We start from the raw sequence: 20,061 nt of genomic DNA, 5'->3' as shown, positions 1-20,061 counted from the left end.
TCAAAAAAAAATCAAACAAGTGTTTGTAAAATATTGTATTCCACAACTTGACAATCAATGTAATACTATCTTCAAAACAATTTGTTACTTCTTGCCAGGACAAATAGAAAATAATGACAATAAAACAATGTGATTATTTACAAGAATACTGAAGTTTCTCAGATCCCAGCGCAGCTATCAATTTTGTAACGTGTTTGGCTTATGAACTTTATGTTCGTATCCGTTTTCACAGAATCTGAGATATTCCAATATCAATCTTTCAACCTATAACTACAACTTCGAGACTTTACTTAAAAACCACGAAACCAAACTTAAAACTTTGAAACTTAATAAAGGCACAAAGATATTTACACAATCAACTTTGTATCAGAAAGTATTCTGAAAACTATAACCTCAAATTATCCTTGATCCTTTTACTGACTCCGAGGTCCGAACTTATTTGACAAACAATTATATTAAAACACAATTCAACCACTATTAAATAAGAACAAGTTTCAAAAATTCTAGGTTCCTGAAACACCTAGTTCTGAGTTACCCAGTCTCTAAATCACCCTTTCCTGAAACGACTAGTCTCTGAAGCAACTAGTCTTTGGAGCACTGAAGTCACCAGACTATTACAAACTACCTTTTCGAGGGACTGCGACCATTCCCGACGGGAATTACAGTATCAGAACAACACGGTAGCTTCTAATAATTGTAATACGTAGTTTCCGAAGCACCAAAGTCGCCAGTCTATTACAAACCACAAGCTTTCAACTCAAACTAGGTTTACAAACTTTCCTTTTAAACTTCTGTATTTGCTGGTATTTACTTTCCGATGTTTATCCGTCGACGGCCAAATAATGAATGAGCCAACTCGCACAATGAATGGTGTCTTTCTTTACCAACAGCGTTGACCTCGAAGAGAGCACCCCAGCAACAATTAACGAGTCTCGTTACAACCACGGATAATATTCTTCAAACACGTAAATTATTAAAGATTATGACTCAACAAGAAACAGCTCATACTATATTATGCTTAAAGACATTTTTGTCACAATTGCACCAAAATATTTATCGAATCTTTTTGTGCCTACAAGTAGTAAACAATCGTACAATACTCGACTTTAATCATCGGATAATTTTATTGTCCCTAAAAGGCTAAATCAAATACAGAATTATACAAATCAAGTTTTTCTTTTTAGTGGTTCAAAAGTGTGAAATTCACTGTCCAGTAAAATTAAAAAATCAAAAAGTGTATCTGCATTCAAAATCTCTTACAAGTCATTTTATTTTTAAAAGTGTTAAATTTATATGTTAAGCCACAATGTATACCATAGGTGTTTTTGTTGTTGTTATATTACTTTATATATGTCAATTGTTACGTGTAACATGTGTGTAATTGTAGATTAAATATATGTTTTATTCATATTGTTAACATTGTATGCAGATAGCCTTATTGAAAATTCATTTAATCCAAATGGAATACTCTCTTTAAATAAAGATATTATATTCATGCTTTGCAAGGTCATTGTTAAGACCTATGATAATCTGATACCATCGAGAGAAATGTATCACTGGTTCAAACTATTTTAAACGAATGTGAGACTATTTTCGTATGAAAATGAGGTTATTGAAATTTAGCTAAACGTATCATTATTATCTAGTGTAACCGATAACGTACTTTTTAAAACCGAAATTTTAGACTTTATTTATCATCTGGTAACTTGACCAGTTATAAAAATTATTTATTATAGAATAAACTGTTCATTATTTTTAAAGGTATGTTATTGAATAGCAAAAGATATGCAATTTACTTTCATTTTAAATACACAAGAATTGAAATAAGATTATTCAAAACGTGTATATAAATTGAAGATGCATATTATATTAAGGATAATTTCTATGTTGCTTATGGTAAGATTCTTAATAGTAGCAATCTAAAAGAAAAAGTAACAAAATGTGTAAACTACATTAAACCCTATAAGTCAGTGTTTATATTGAGATGTATGTATATTCGTGTAGGTTTAGAAAGATAAAAAAAAACTGCTGTCAAAGTGTATTTTGTGGCTTATTCTCATTTTGCATGAAATAAAAACAATTATTATACAATCATAACAAACAATTCTTTTATGAAGAAGCACTGAATTACAAGCACTATTTCAAATTAGTAAACTAATAATGTACATTTAATAATGTCTTAATTGAACAACATCGTTTTCGCTGAATAAGAGGCCGAACACGCACACGTCAGGAAAGCACACATATGCACATGATAACACATACTTACACGTACTCACATGCATAAATTCATGTATAAAAAAGGTAGTGATGAGGAAAATGAATAAATAAATAATCTTTATTTTAAAAGGATACACGTGAAACTAACAAAAGAATCTTTTTTTTTTCAGTTGCTGAGTTTAGAAGTAAATATTTGCTACTGTAACATTACAAATTTTGAATGTAAGTATATTTGTTTGAACGAAGTTGATGTTTCTCCTGCATTCTATCAGTGAATGATTTAATTAAAGACTTAGATAACTTTTTGACTGTCGATTACTTACGTATACTTACTTTAGTTCGCCGTTTTAGAATATAATGCATTCTGGGTAATATTTTCAAAAACGTACACCAAAATGTTGTGATTGTTTAAACCGTTCTAAACAATGAAAATCCATCCAATATGGTGACATTATTTTCATTTTGGTGTACGGACAATGAGATGATCCATAGTACTCTAGATTCTGAAAAGGCAACATTTTCCTCATCATTTGTTTTACAATGACGTTTGCTATAAGTACGCTGTACATAAAACCACATATAAGTTTATGTAAGGCAAACTGCTACATTTTCTACTGTCATAACAATATAATATCAAAAATGTAAAATTGTATATGTTTGAACACAGAATGTATCTGTAAGGTAATCGTTAAGCAGATATTTATACAATGCTTTGAACACAAAAACATTCTTGTGTCGCCTTTTAATTTTTATATACACACATAGATATGAAAATATGATTTGGAATTATAGTCAATGAGCCTTCTGTTCACCAGTGACGAAAGGACAAAAGAGATAGAAACTATAGATCCCAATACGGCATTTAGAAATACGAAAAACAACACTGAACGTTATGAAAGACACTGAAATGAAACATGTAAAACAGTTCAACATACAAAACCGGATTTATATCAAATACAATGAACTATAAAAGAGGGACGAAATATATCATATTATTTTTGTCTGCCGTGTTCCATAGATATATATATATATATATAAGTCAACCGTTTCAAATTTTACTGAACGATTGAGTAAAGTGTATACATAATTTCATGTTGTACTACATTTGATAAAAAATACGGACATTAAAGAAGGCTCTATAAAGTTTTGTTTTTTTCTAATGATATATGATTTCATGTCATCGTGTTCCTATAATACTATCTTATATCAGTAGCGCTGCATAAATCATAATACTAGAAAATCTGTAAAAATAAATTATGTTTGCCTTGATAAAACTGTACATTAATTGCAGTGCAAGTTGGGCGACATCATCCAGAAAGCATTTGTGATGAATTATTTCAAATACAAGCTAACACATCAGTAATGTTGTTTGGTGACGGTTATCCTATAGACCCACCATGTACAATCAGTCTTGTAGGATATTCAATGCAGAATAGAACATTCGAGGACCTTTGTTATGACTTCACCGAAATTGGCTTACCAAGTATTTCGAATAGTTCGGTTATTGTCAAAGCTTGGTCGTTAGTTGTATACGAGAACGATACGGCTACCTACATAGCGTTTAACGGAACTTCGGTAGGTAAACATTTAATTTAGACAATATACTGCAATGTGTAAAAAAAGGAATTGAAGTTTCTTCAAATTTAAAAATAATATTATCTCACTATTTTTCTACTAACTTTTTACTCTCTTTATTTATTACCACCGATAGTTTGCTCCCATTATGAATGTCTGGCTATCAAGTATTAACAAAACAAAAGATTTTAAGGAAAGGGTTCCGTCAATCTCTTCATCGATTACAAGCCTGATCTATTTATAACTGTGACAGGTCAATCTCATCCTTGTCAAAACTATATTCACTCATAGCTAGTTTGGAAATAAGCAATAAAATAATTATTTTTTGTTGTCGTTTTTCGTTTTGTGGCACGACATTATCACGTCTCTGTTTACTTATTAGTTTTAATATTTCTTTTGTATCATTCGTCCCTTTTTATAAAGATCTGTTCGAGAGAAAATACTACTCTCTTTAATTCTTAAACAACTATAAGGATTTAGCAAAATTACGAGTTACTTTTCTGTGATGCCATTTAGAAAATTATGGTCTGTTAGCAATTTATTAGTACAAGTGTCTTAACTTGTCAAAATCACCTTATCGCTATTTAGTCCATTCCGGGAAAAACAGTCATAGCTATACAACTTCCTGTTTAGGTCACCGTAGTGAGCTGAGGGAGAAAAAACTTTAGAAAGTGATCATCAAGAAACTTTGATATAGTAGGATCCACTTTTATCGAAATTAAAATTAAAGTAAAACAATATTGTGTTTGAATTTTTTACGGTAGTTTAAACAGGTCTCATTAAAAGGTATCATGCATGGTGAATTGTTTAAACAGGGTCCCAGAAAGCTTGAACTGGATGAAAAAGTTGTGTAATTTTAGAACTTATCCGGAATGGAATAGATATTGATAAGATGTATTAAAATCTTGTAAAATGTGCAATTCTTAATACATAGGAGCTGCTTAGTTTTTATTTATTAAGTGATTTTGTTAAAAAAAAATTAATTTGGTCGGTTTCAACCCGAAGAGCTGTATAATATGTTTTCAAGTTACAATAATTATATTATTTCTCAATATAGTTTATGAATTTAGATATTTGTTATATTTGCAGCCGTTCAGAAAAGACATGTTGACGAATGATGGTCTCGTTTTACCTTTCTGTGGACAAGACAATAATGAGGCGTTCCTGCTAGAAATAGATATATTCATTCCAATTTATGTCAACAAATCACAGACAAAAACATCACCATTTTTTAAAGCAAATAGCAGACAACGTAAGTACGAACGACTTTTCCATATACAGTCAGAATTTGTTTTCGGTCTTTTCTTCACAAAAAAGCTGTGAGTTTCATCTGGAGTACTTTTCGTCAATTTACTTATTCAACACCAAAAGGTGTGATCTTAGAATGTATTATTATGTTGTTTGTACGAACTACTTTTTCATAAACAGTCAGAATCCCTTTCGTTTCTTTCTAAACAGAAAAGCTGTGATTTTCATCTGAAATTCTTTTCGTCAATTTACTTGTTCAACACCAAACGTTTGGATCTTGTATTGTATTATTATGTTGTTTCATTTTCACATATACCTGTCCGCTTTTGTTTACTGAATTGTGTTAAGAACATTGTCTTGTATGTCAAACACATTTGTAATTTACATACAATGTTGTGTTTATCACCATGTATTATACTTTTAAACCAGACTGCATGTAAGGATGATATTTTTATATAGAAAATCCTGAACCTTGTCATTCTACCAATATGGAATATGCAGACAATGTATGTGGGTAGGACATTAAGGGCATTCGATACAGTTACATGGGAGGTAATGACGTTGCTAACGTAATTTTTTTTAGAATACTTATAAAATACAGAATTTACAAATTATCAAACAAAACACGATTTGTGTTTATCTTTTAAAACAAACAAAAAATACGGCCAGATATACGGCAAATATTCAAAATATCGACCTCATTTAACAAAAAAGTAGCACATGAAGGTATATTTTTATTACATATTTGATTAAATCAGGCAAAAATTAGCCGATTTCATCAAACTGTAAATACGGGATAAAAACTGTGTCGTATGCCCATAATAGAAAAAGATCTTAGTTACTACTAAGAAAATCTAATATATGTCTTTTAGTACTGTGGATTCATTATTATTCGTGGGATACCAATTTTTGTGGCTTTCGTGGGTACTGGTGAACCACGAAATCAAATGTTCAACGAATAACAAAATTTCTATAGACCTGCATGTAGACTTCGGAAAAACCACGAAATTAAATATCCACGAACTTACAAGTTTTCCTTAATCCACGAAAATTGGTACCCACGAAAATAAATGAATCCACAGTAACTAGACTTTGTGTTATTGAGAGGGGAATGCAACACAACTTGATAGAATGACTTTATACCATTATCAATTGTGCTGTTTATTTATTTGTTTTCTTTCTTTATTGTTTATTTTGAAGTAGGTAATTTTTAAAAGTATATTAGAATGGAATCATACTTTGAAATTTACTCAATAAGACACGAACTAAAACTCTTTTTTTTTCATTTTGAATTATATTTTTAGGCTTTCTTAATGCTCTTCATTGACATATTTAACATATATGTGTTGCTTACTAAACTATGGCAGTTAACCGAAATACTCGTGCTGCCAGAGTAGTCAAAATTAAGTAGGGCAAAAAAAACGGTTGATCCGTAATCCTCGTTTTGCTTTTGTTGAAATTTAGTAAAATACGTTCGTTGTAATATGATTGAAATGCAATAGTTTGTTAAAAAAAATACACACGACCCTTTCCACGACGGTAGTTCTTAAAAGTCTTTTATTTTGTGTTAAAATGTGTAAACGTGGTGAAAACACATTAATATAATGTATATATGCGAAGTATTGTGGGGAAAAAATCGAGTATCAGAGAGTGATTAATGACTCGAGTTAGTACATCATGACCTAAGCAACATTTCGATGTGATATTCCCATTGAACTATTTAGTATTTAACCAAAATGAATATTGACTTTTTAACAAGGCACTTTGGACGTATTTTTTTTTAAACTAGGTTTCAGTCCCGATTATGCAGAATATAGAAATACAAGTCTTACCTCCTTTTGGAACATCAATCAAATTATCTTACTGCGAAACCCTAGCATCTGTGATTGTCAAGGATGTCTACCTTGTACAGAAGTAGTGGGAACATTGGTTGAAATTGCAAAGGACGAAGATGATTCGAAGGGAAACACATTAGGTTAGTTAATACAATTTGATGAAGTGAAGAAATATTTTTGATCGCAGAAGAAGAAATGAACACGACTAACGTGGAATACAACTAAACGAAGTTAAAATCTTTCGTAAAAAAATCCTGGAGTATGAAATAAATGTTTAACAAAACAGAATAATTTTTTCTTATAATACAATTATTTAACTTCTTAGACTTGATCTGAAGTGTTTATGCTTTGTAAGTTGTCTATTGGTCTACTTAAAGAAAATCCCCTACCAAGTTAGAAATATAACAGTCGTTGTCTATTCTTTCGTTTGATGTGTTTGTGCTTTTGATTTTGCCATTTCAATAGGGTCTTTCCGTTTTTGAATTTTCCTCGGAGATTAGTATTTTTGTGATTTTACGTTTTTTTCTTTTTACATCTTCATGAAATACTTTCGAACTATTTGAAACATATGTATTTTTTGTTCAGAACATACTAAATTTGAATTAATATCTTGTTTACAGACTTCAACAATCTTATAACAATCATGGGAGGTGTAGTCACAAGCTTATTTATTCCTGTGGTCTTACTCCTTGTTCGACATCATATTCGTAACCGGGGTGTTTCGGAACCTAAAGAACAAACCGGTAAAAGAAATCCAGGCGATGGTTCAGACGATATCGACGGAAAAATGGACAACAATGATGCTGGTATAGGTTTTTTATTCTATTTTAAAAGATGTTTTATTAGACTAACTGTTTATTGACCTCATCTTTAGGTGTATTTTTTTTATGGAAAGCTAAAAGAAAAATACAAGTAATACAACCTGGACAAAATCAACCAAAATGGTTTGAACTTTTTTTTAATCAGTAATTGGGGAAAATGTTGTTTTTTTCTATTTATCCAGGTAAGTATTTTTTATTTGCCAGGGTATGTAGGTGGAATGGGATTTCAATTGATGCAAATGCACAGTGTACTAGTGCAAATAAGACAATTATACAGAATTTTATCAGTACTGAGTTTTGGAAACATTTTAACTGTATAAGCTCAAATATATTCCACCAATCACCTGGATTATATTACATGTTGTTTATGTATGTTTCTTTGTGGCAAGCACCTCAAATAAGTCGAATAGTCAAAATGGTGAGTCAACTGCTCTACTGTGTGTTTGTTGTTGTGTGATAATTTAAATACATGTTGCAGAAAATATAGTAGATAAAGAGACAGAAAAAGTCAACATTGCGAAAATCGTAAATAACTTGTTGTTCAAGTTACTGCCTAGGACTTTTTGATCGACAACATATTTATTGAGATTGATAGCTGCTAATTGTACACTTCTATTTGATGACATGATTTTTCACCAAGATTAAGCAGTTAGCATACATACCTTTCTCCTAGAAAAAAAATAAAAAGCATCGGTATAAACTTCCCTGTGCTTGCATCCCCTTCTCAGTCGGGAAAAGAATGCAATCTTTACATTAACAGACCATACTATACTATACTGATATCTAAAGATGTAAGACAGCGGTAATGTTTTGCTTGAGAGTTCATACACATATTATCGGTCAACAAAATCGTGATGGTTACCATACCATATATGTAGTGTAGATTTTAGTCGTTCATCACATGCTCATAATTCATGTTGTTGAAGGAGTACAATCTGTTAATGAAGTTCATAAACGTTGTATATGGACGAACGTAACATATTTCTATTAAACAATAGAAATGGATGTAACTAAATTTGGAAGAAGTTATGCGGACCGTTTTGAAACGGAAGATAACACATGTCTGATAATAGATTCGTCATTTCATGATTTTATCAACGACAAAGCATCTTACCCCTAATTAGCAACTCTAAATTAGAAAGAGTATGTTCGTCTTCTTTTTCACATGTATGTATTCAAGTTGTATCATATAAGAAACTTTTACATGTCTTGTTTGTAGCATGTGAACTATAATCATACTCTAACTTGTTTTTCAGCCTCAACAGAAGACCAACACGAATTATGTTTGTTAACTCCAAGACAATCTATGACGAGCGATGAGTTATCTTTTCATACTGCATATTGAATCTAGTCAATTTCTTAAATTTTACAAAATATCTTTGACATATATATATTGAAATAAATACATGTAATGGTCACTTGAAAAAATCACATCAATATCAAAAATGGTATATAAGGAGTGGTCATTTTAATGAAGCAAATAGGGTATACATAATATGTTTCTTCATAAATGGCAAACAAATTATTGTCACTTAACTTAAAATGGAAACGGTCTTTGCTTGTTTGCAACAACTAGATATCGGTTTGAAATTTGTAATACTGTTTTTTTTAAATTGATATGTTGAAGTATACAATTGTTATCAATGCTGTTATAATATAAGGTAACCGTACGTATTTTCATCAATTGATAGAATACATGCCGTAAAATCAGATATAAAAGGGCCGGACATGACAAAATGTTAAATATCTCAACTGAGATAACCACAATTAATCACGAAAGAAATACGACAGGATAATGAAACAACATCAACCACTGAATAACGTCTCCATCGCATCAAATAATTACATAACCATCTCAGTGAGACCTATAAACATATCAGTGAACAGGGCCCGTGTACATCAGAACACTTAAGTTAAGAATTCGAAATCGTAGTTCTAATTTATCGTTGAATATGTAAAAAACAATCGTCCGTTCGGAACAAATCTTTATTGAAGAAGCTTAATTAATGCATACAAGCCAAGAGCTATCTATATATCATTTCAGACAGTATGTACGTATAAATTAATGACGGGTGATAAGTCAATGGAATAATAGATGATTGTGCAGATTGTGGATGGGAATGCGTTTCAATGTTGACTATCTACGCTTAATTATAAGTTTCTATTCGTCTCGATCAGTAGCAAAAGCAAATCAATATGTACATTATTTATCGAACGAAATCTAAACCTTAACTGAAAATTAGTAAAATAAATACATAATCAAACTAAAGTAAGGTCAAAATTAGAAAAGTGGTGCACAGTTTAAGAACCACAAACTTGAGAACATATGCATTGTATACAGACTGGAAAAAATGCAGCTGCACGATATAATTGCAACAGATATCACAATACCAACCGTATGACCAGAATGCACGAAAATAAACTGGCAAACCTTTCAAAAACGGAGATTAAAAACAAGACTCCAAATGTTCAACAAGATCATAAATAATGAAATTACATTTCCACGCAAGATATATACATAAAAAACAAGTCTAAAACAAGATCTACCCATCAAAAAAACAAACAGAAAATTTCAATGTAATAAAGACAAATGTCGATTTAAATATTCATTCTTCAAATATACAATCAAAGATTGGACTAAACTACCACATCTCAAACCAACGTTAAGGATGCACTCCCTCATGACGTCATTATAAGACATACTCTCATAAAATTTATAATTTATGTTTCATTGTCGTCTTGTTAAGTTTCTTTTGTTATCTATTCTAACGTCTGACTTGGACTTTTTAAATTGAGGTTAATTTGGCGTTTTGCTTCTTTATTCTACATTGACAAGAGGTATAGAGGAGGGTTGATATTTCACAAAACATGTTTAATCCCAAAGCATTTGAGCGCTTGTCCCAGGTCAGGAGCCTTTGCCCTTTGTTAGTTTTGCATGTTGTTTTTTTTTAATTTTAGTTCATTTATAGCTTCTTGAGTTTAATATGATGTCTATTTCACTGAACTAATACACATTTTCACCAAGGGGACAAAAACACTTCAAAATATAATTGTGTTTTTTTCAACCTTACTGTGTAAATTAAAAACTAAGCTAGATAATCCATAGTATTTCTAAAAATTTGACAGCGATAACTTCGTGGAAAATTTATAAAAAAAATTATTAAAATGTCCAACTATTTCATTATGAAGATTTGTCACCAACTGGGATATTAATGGTGCAAGAATTTGTTACAGCGATATAGATGATGTTCTCTCACTAAATACTATTAATTCAAAATTTAATAACTATATTGACCGCATCTATCTCATCGAACTAGAGATAAAGGATACAGCAGAAACAGTTAAGTCTGCATATCTTGTTTCATCTGGAAACTGACAAATAAGGTAGGATGGAAACAAAACTTAAAGACAAAAGAGATGATTTCAGTTTCCCAATTGTGAACTTTCAATTTCTATTTAGCAACATTCTAGCAGCGCCTGCTTACGGAGTACACATCTTCAAATTGATACGATATTTTCGGGCTTGTTTTTTCTATTATGATTTCCTTGATAGAGGGTTGCTACTCAAAAAGAAGCTATTAATCCAAAAGTTACAAATGGTAAAGTTGAAATCATCCCATGGTAAATTTTATGGATCGACGCCATCGCGAGTTGGTTGACCGTGAAGGAATATATGTTTAAATGATGATACCGGATATGTTACGTGTGTCGTAACTTCAATCCCGTTTCCTTTTCACGAATGTAACCTACCGAATGAGACTATTTACCGGGTTTGTAATAACGTGAGCAACACGACGGGTGCCAAATAAAGTTTATGGTTGTCTTTTGAGTACCATCATTTGTCTATTTGTCTTTTTCTTTTTTGCCATTGCGTTGTCAGTTTATTTTTTACCTATGAGTTAAAATGTCCCTTTGTTATCTTTTGTCTCTTTTTTAAAGGCATGTTTATTGGGGTTGTAGCTGCCTCCACATCTCCGTTTGCCCCTTTTGCCTCTTGCACGGTACCATTGTAATTAATATGTGCCTGTTATATTATTTAAGCTACATGTATGTATTACAAACTATACTAATCTAGTTGTGTATTTTTTGCAATCTAGGTGTTTACTTTTTGTTCAGATCGTAGCATATTTTTTTTTAGAACAGCATGGCGCAAAAGGCTAAAACTAGCAAGCAGTGAATCCCTCACCTCTGTGAAGATGGCACATCTATCAGCGATAAAATACAAATGTCATTGTAATAATTTGATTCTAGAAGTGAGGCATTTGTTGATTTATTTTAGTGGTAATCACATAAGATCTTAAACAGAAGGATCATTTATGAGTTTTTATCCTTTCAGGATTCTAAGAAATTGTCTAAATTTTAATTGTTTCAATACATTATGGAAATAAATTGAATGGTGTCGTTAAGCTGGAAAATGAAGTTAATATAACATTTGAAATATTTATACCATCTGGAGATATTTTTGTATCTATGTTCCTGTAATATGATTATTAATAAGGAATAAACCATTAAGTTTATAAATATAGATTAAATATAATAAAGTCGGGGGAAATAAATAATCCTTTTGCAAGATTATGTATGGATTTATCAAAAGACATTCATTACCTGACAAATAATTCATTATTTATGTATATCTCTAATGTTGTATACTATTTGTAAATAAAAATTTCCGTGACACCATATTAGTTTATGTCAAGAAGAACGTTATATTAGTGGTAATGGTCCAAGGTGTACATTTCACATCTGTCAAAGTATATCAAATATAATGATAATGATTTTAATGAACCCATGCAATGGCACAAACACGAGTAATACATGTTACGGTAAGCTTGTTTCTTTAAATTGATAAATTTTCAGAAAGATGTTTTCTAAGAATTTTAAAGTGCTTTATAAATGCGGAAGGTCTGTCTTTAAAAAAAATGATAGGTGTGTATGTCTCTGCAACTTTATGATGAACCAAACTTTATTTGTGATTGCCATCTTTATAAAAAGAAAGATTGTTCATGTATATTTTTTTTTCTTTAACGATCGAAATTTGAATTTAATTGAGTAATTATTCAGTTTATATGTGTGTATAAAATGTTTAAATTAAATACATTATTTTAAAGCTTTTGTTTCTAAAATATGAAATAGATTTGGGATTCGACTTACTATTTTATAACAACGAGTACTCAGAGATGAACCCGTTGTCATTTTGGGTTCTTTTTTTTCATTGCAAGTTTTTGGTTAATATTGTTTCTATCTGTTTGTTGGGTAACACATGGTACGAACCACAATTGCGTGAATCTAAAATTTTGACAGGTATTACATTTCTGCGAACAAACTTTTCAATGGTATAACATTTTTAAATCAAGAATAAAGATATCTATATTGAGGTGTCTAGCTATTTTACTGAAACATATATAAAATAGCACCAAATGTCTGATAATTGTGTATTTTCTTTAAAAAAACATTTTAGGTGATATAAAGCATATAAAAAAAGAAGATGTGGTGTAATTGAAAATGAGACAACTCTCTACAAGAGACCAAAATGACACAGAAATTCAAAACTATAGGTCACCGTACGGCTTTAAACAATGAGCAAAGCCCATACCGCATAGTCAGCTTAATAAGGCCCCGAAAAGACAATGTAAAACAATTCAAACGAGAAAACTAACGGCCTTATTTAGTCTGGATTAACAGTTTGTATGAATGTGCTCGACAGGAACAGTTTATACGTGTATATGTCAGAGTGGTTCCTGCTAGTTGTTACCCAGTGATAGTCCTGAAATTCCCCTTATTAGAAATTTAAAAATGTTCAATTTTAAACAAAATTTGATTATGTCTCTGCACAAAAGACTTGAATGGGTACTTTGTAAATTTTGCGGACATTTGGAATGTCTCCTGTGCAATCGTGGAAAATGTTTCGCGCCAATTTAATGCGCCGATTTGATGAAGCATCCTTGTGATTTGATGCATGTCTTGTCAGTGATCATTGATTACCCTACAACCAAGGGATTGGTTTAATGTATTTTGAACCATAGACTGTGTCGGATTGCGTGTTGCTGGAGTGTTTTGTATACTGTTACGTTTCCTTATGTCATGTTTTTCGTATTTTCCCATTTCGTTTTCAGTTTATTTGTTTTCGACTTTACATTTGAATGTCCCTTTGGTATCTTTTGCCGCATTTTTAAACTTATGTTCTCCTCAAACGCCGCCTTCTAGTTATCATAATATGAAATCTACAATATATTTTTAGTGACAATTGTTATCGGGAGTAATATGAACAGTGACATTTATCTTAATACAAAATCTACATCAACATTTTAGTGACAGTTATCATAGCTTAACATCTATTAGACTCTTTAGTTACAATTTTCAGAACTTGAAATCTATAATGACATTATAGCGCCAATTATCAACAATTAAATTTGTATTTATTTAAAATTCCTAAAATTTATATATAGTAAAGCATGTTTTAAAAAAGTTAATACATGTATACATGCAAGTCAGAAAAAACACCATTTATATAGTCAAATTAATTAAATTATAAATAATTTAAAAAACAAAAATTCTAATCCTATATCCAAAAACTAGTATTTTAATTCAATATTGTTCACATTTATAGCTTATAATCCTTGTGGCGATAATATCTTCTGGATACTGCTTTCCTGAATTAATTCATAGGAAATGTAAGTTTTTGTATAATACTGTTGCACGATAGCTCCGTATTTTAAGAAAAAGAGAGTTGAAGAAAACTCCCAGACTATATATCATGAAGTTATTATGTGAACTGTCAAAAATTATAAATTACGTATAACGTTTTCAATATATGTTGCCAGAAAATCATCCTGATATATAATATATACATGCATCATTTATTTATTATATTGTATTCATGCTGCGGTTTTTGCATGATATATGAAGCCATTAAAAGTCTGTCTGAAATAAATGCATCAAAATTTTGAGAGAATCAGAAAAAAAATTAAAATGTAAATATATACATTCGCCTATATCTGTCAATATATGATTTCTTCATTCTGTACATTTATATTTAAACATATTTTATTGTTCAAAATGACAAATGGATTCTATACATTGTCACAAGTCTCTCTCATATTTTCCACAGTTAATTTATACGTTTGCAACCCATTTATATGTGTTTTTATTTGTTTTTACTAATTTTGCAGTTACCATTTTTCTTTAATAGGTAAACCAATTTCGACCGTAGGTTGATACATGATAGGCATTTTTTTCAAAAACATTTATTTCTTAAATTTGATTCATTACTTTTAAATTAATTTATTTTCATATATGTAATCCTTTTACTTATGTTAGTGGTATTGGGAAGGCAGTATGGACACAAGTGTAATCAACATTATGGAGTTTTAGAAAACAAGACTTTTGTCATTGCATCAGATGATAACCCTTTACATCCGCCATGTTCTGTTGTATTGACCGGATATGAAGAGGAAAATAACACACAAAAATATTCACATTTGTGCTATGAGGTCATGGATCTATTCGTACCATGTGATGCAGAGGGCAATAATACAATAACGATCGAAACGCAGATACTATTGGAGCACAACAATGAAACATTCTTTGGATCCGCAGTAAGTGTTTAGGTAGGGAGACTGTATTGTATCACTTCATTTAGGGAAATGTAGATGAATAACAGTTTTTTTTGTATAATCGTGATATTTGTTCTTTTTCAAAATTGTGATCGGATATGCAGAGGGTTCTCAGATATTAGGCTAAAAAATGAACCTGTCCATTTAAAAAGGACTTATCTTGAACTTACAATGTGCTAAGAATTAAAAAAATATATATATAAACAGCCTGTGCACACATTTTAGAATGGTGCACTTCCATATTTCATATTCAATGTGTTATGGTCACCCTTTTCGCGTCAATTAACTATAAAAAGCAGCACCAAAGCTTTGTATGATAGGAATAGTGTTTGATCTTACCAGAATTTTGTCATCTGTATGTAAAAGAAATTAATGCTAGATGAGACTTTTCTTGTATGTACTTTGTTATTTCCCTGGTGAAAATTTTTATAATTAAAAAGCTGTAGCTATTGATTTTCATATATAAATATGAACATGTCTAACTCAGTCTGTATCTTGATGTCTGGCATACAAAACAGGTTAACTCGTTAATGTAAGTTTGTCAATGCTCTCTATTTCAGATATTGGAGGAAATACCTTTTCATTGTAATTGGTCGAAAGCCACACTTCCATTGTTTCTCTGTTCAAATATTCCTTTCAGGTTGAATATAACCATGCACATCTTTAATAACACTTTTAAAGAGAGCCCGAACATTAGGATACGCACAATACAAGCAGGTGTGTCTATTGTATTTTCATCATAAGCCAAGTGACTTTGAGATAACGAACAGCAATAGACAACTTTCGAGTTCATCCGTCACCGGAAAAAACTCGTCAATTATACGCGCCTTTATCACCGTCATCTGTGCGTTTAGGGGCGTCGTCACTTCCTTACAATGTTGAGCGAGTGGTTGGAAAATTATAATTCTATATTGTACGAATTATTCGGCAAATTGAATTCTGAAAATAGACAATCAACACTGCTGTCATTAGGGAATTGTCAGTAAGTACCTACAGAGCAACCATTATTTCTAGTTTATCCTGCACAAAGACGATCACTTAGACGCTTGATGAACGTAAATAGTGCAGGGATACAGGCGAGCCCCTCTATCTGGTAAATGACGTCATAAAGGCGTGCATAATTGACGAGTTTTTGCCGGTTACGGATGAACTCGAAAGTGGTCTATTCAATCGCTGTTGTTTTGATAGGCATGTCTTTTTAATAAATCCGACATATCAATTCTTTTTGAATAATCATGAAAAATTATAATTGAAAATTGTTTCATCTTAAATCTGTTTTGGAGTTAATTTGTTTAAGAATCTTAGATGAATACATTTGATAATGAGAGTAGTGCTGAGGTTTTCAGTCGTGTAGAATTAAAACATTACAACTTAAAATTGGTGTATTTGCAAACAGGTAACGTATTCTTAAAAGGAACATAAGAGTACTCGATTTATAAGAAAATGATTCGAGGCAAACTCATAGTATTAAGAATTGTCATAAATGTAACTTACTGCCTCACATTTTGAAGGCTCTGATTATGGATAAGATTAAATAATATTATAAGGAATTGAGGGATTATTGTTTTAATGATTTTGTCAAAAATCAGTGATCTATTTACCAATCAATGTTAACAAATGTATTATTATTTTTTCTTGACGCATATTTGTATCATGATTTTGAATGGTATCAATTAATCTCGTATTTCAGATTTTTGCTTTATTCTATTTCTATCGTTGCTAACTTGATTATTTTTTCAAGGACCCAAGGAACTCTACCGGATGGGGCCGACTAACTTCAGAACCCACGAGATGATTAATTGCGGTCCAGATAATCATTGTATGATATTTTTAACAGAAAATAAGTCAGATGAAGAATCTGATAGTACTATAGGTAATTCTTATTACCTTAGTCGTTATAGTCACGTGATTATTTCCGCTCGAAGTCATTGTTATTCTTCGATAAGGAAGACCAACGACTACATAAAAAGATATAAAAATAATAAAAATGCGGAATGATTGCCAGTGAAACAACTATCCAACAGAGTTGAAATAAAGTGGTAGCAAGCAATTAAGGGCCATCGTACGGCCCACAATGAGAAAAATCCATACCGTGTTGCTTCTTATAATTTAATGTCAAATTCACAGAGTAATTCAAACTAAAAAAAAAAAAAAAGAGCCAAATTTATGATAAAAAAAAGATTTAGAAAAACAAGTATTGCATATAAATTAGATTTCTAAGAAAGGAACGAGAAAATCTAGTTTATTTGAAATATTCTATTTATTTTAGATATCAACAATCTGATCACAATCATTTTTGGTGCAATATCAAGCTTAATGATACCTGTGCTACTGTTACTGGCCAGAAATCGTATTCTGGATAGAAGAAATACCACAAAAGATGACAGAAAACCAGGTGATGGCGCAGAGGACAAAACATCATATGACGATGAAGATATCGTTCCATCTTTATAATTAACATTTCTCTTATGGCACTATCTCATTTTGTTTAAAGAGCATTGCAACATTGCAGTGTTTTGGTTGAGTGAAATACATGTTTTGTAATTGAACAAAACCAATACGAAAAGGTTGATGTTAAACGAATATTTTATCCTTTTCGGATCAGTCAGAATCCTACTTCGTCAAAATTATCTCCCCATTACGCCAGTTCATTTTCACAATCGTAGAAACGGAAGCCATTGTAGGGATGACGCGCTACCAATTTTGCTCTTGGAAACCGATAAATTTATCCACATTGCACCATTACGATCCTTATATGTCAGTTGTATTTTTAAAGACAAATGTATTAACTAGCTAATGAGCATCAGATAATAATCTTGTCTGCATTGATTCAATTTAAAACTATTGTCTGATCGGTTGTCGGGTGGAATTTTTGAAAATTCATAAACATTTAAAAATATTCTTATTAAATATTTCGTGGAAGGGCAGACTAGATTTTTTTAGAGTATAAAGACTATAAACTCTAGTTATCACACACAAAAAATTAGAATTTTTCGAAGATATGCATTTTCATCATCCAACTTGAAAGACTGTCGTCAAGTACTTTCAGTAAAAAATAGCCATTCGAACACACCTTCTCTGTTTTTGTGACTCATTAGATAGGTATTTCACTTGACCCATTTATTTCTTCTTTTAGTACTTTTTTGTGTTATTACGTCAACCCGTGCCTTTAATATATAAAAATGATAGAATCTGAAGCGAGACGATGCATGAAATATTCTTACTTTGTACGATATCAAGACAAACTATTCAACTCAAACACTCGATTTTCTCTTTTCGATACAATTGTTACCCATTTTTTGGATTTTTTACTTCAGTAATATAATGGAAGGGCAGACACGAAAATTACTGAACTAATAGATTGATATGTTTTCCATCCGTGGTAATTTTTTCCAAAAAAATCGGAGGTTATGCATTTTTGTCATCCAACTTGAAAGATACCCATGTCGTCGACATGATATTTAATTGTTCTGCTTAACTATGAAGTAGATAAATTGAAAACTTATGCAAATTGTGTTTTTAAAATAAAACACCTCGTAATTAAGAAGAAAATTGCAATTTTGTTTGTTTCTTTTAACTTTTAAAAATTTTGTCACTATAGTAAACAATACAGTAAACATTTATCGCCTTCTCTAATAAAGAGCTTCGATTCTTTTGTTCTATTTCAACCTGGTTTCCGACTGGGATCTCCTTGATTTCAATAGTTCTTTAATGTTGTGGTGTTAGTCATCAACGTTGATTTTTTTTAAACTGTACTTTTAACATATAAACAACGCAAACATGTAAAAGTCAGTGGGCCTTAAATAATGACAATAATGGAACGGCTCAATACTTTATTGTAAAGATGTATTGCTTTAATCCAATATACATGTATATACATTTTATCAATGGTACTATTTTTCGATATTTTGAAGGTACCATTAACAATATTATTGATGATGGATAATGTTCATAAGATGAAAAGTACCGGCAATAAATAAATGCAGTTGCATATTAGAATCATTTTATAATTGTTTTCTGAAGAACTGGTCTAATCATAAGCTTGAATTTTGAACAGCTAATACATGTAGCACACAAAATGAGGGAATTGAAGCAAGAAATGGTCTGATAAAAAACTTGAAGTTTCATCAGCTAATGAAACAACAAATGAGGGATTTAAGGCAAGAAATGGTCAATAAAAGATGACGCAACGCTTAAATCTAACATATGCAAAGTCCACCATGTTAACGACACTGATTTGAAATAAAATTTTACGAATAAATATTTGTAAACATGGTAAAATACTTATATTAATGTTATATCATAATGTTTTGTGCCAATTTGTACAAAATAAAAGCTTTTAAATTAGAGTAAACTCCGAAAAAATATCAAATGAAATAATAAAGACAATTATTTAGCAGCTAATAAAATTATTTCATAATAATTGACAAGAATATATTAATAGCAATAACTATTTCTTAAGCACTATAAATACCATTTTGGTATAATGTTTCGTTTTCATATCATGCAACTTTTTTTTCTATTAAGAATGTACTTTGGTGATCTAAGTTTAAATTTAATGAATTAAGAAACCAAAATTGATACTTCAAGCTGGTGTATTAGTTTAGGATAAAAATAAGCTATTGATAATGATAGGTCATGAAGCCCTTTTTGAAATATGTCGGGAAAAGGTTGACTCGGACTTTTACCTTATATTTGCATTGGTATTATTTTGGTCTCAAATTAAGAGAAAATTAAGAATCAGTTTCT

General features: G+C 30.8%; 2 protein-coding genes across 2 annotated transcripts; both read left to right on the top strand.

The window, feature by feature from the left end:
* Positions 1-1,852: 1,852 nt before the first annotated feature.
* Positions 1,853-9,050, top strand: LOC134722343 (uncharacterized). The gene is made up of 7 exons (XM_063585957.1): positions 1,853-1,896; positions 2,391-2,442; positions 3,512-3,795; positions 4,885-5,047; positions 6,833-7,018; positions 7,499-7,684; positions 8,956-9,050. Exons 1-7 carry the CDS (start codon positions 1,858-1,860, stop codon positions 9,042-9,044), a joined length of 999 nt encoding a protein of 332 aa, XP_063442027.1. The 5' UTR covers positions 1,853-1,857; the 3' UTR covers positions 9,045-9,050.
* Positions 9,051-15,878: 6,828 nt separating this feature from the next.
* Positions 15,879-18,424, top strand: LOC134723219 (uncharacterized). Its single transcript, XM_063586847.1, has 3 exons — positions 15,879-16,029; positions 17,054-17,185; positions 17,582-18,424. The coding sequence occupies exons 1-3, from the start codon at positions 15,966-15,968 to the stop codon at positions 17,764-17,766; spliced, it is 381 nt and encodes a 126-aa protein (XP_063442917.1). The 5' UTR covers positions 15,879-15,965; the 3' UTR covers positions 17,767-18,424.
* The last annotated feature ends 1,637 nt before the right edge of the window (positions 18,425-20,061 follow it).

The sequence above is a fragment of the Mytilus trossulus genome, chromosome 6, assembly GCF_036588685.1.
Source record: "Mytilus trossulus isolate FHL-02 chromosome 6, PNRI_Mtr1.1.1.hap1, whole genome shotgun sequence".
NCBI lineage: Eukaryota > Metazoa > Mollusca > Bivalvia > Mytilida > Mytilidae > Mytilus > Mytilus trossulus.
The sequence above is the reverse complement of the archived record's forward strand: the minus strand, read 5'-3'. Positions and strand labels throughout refer to the sequence as shown.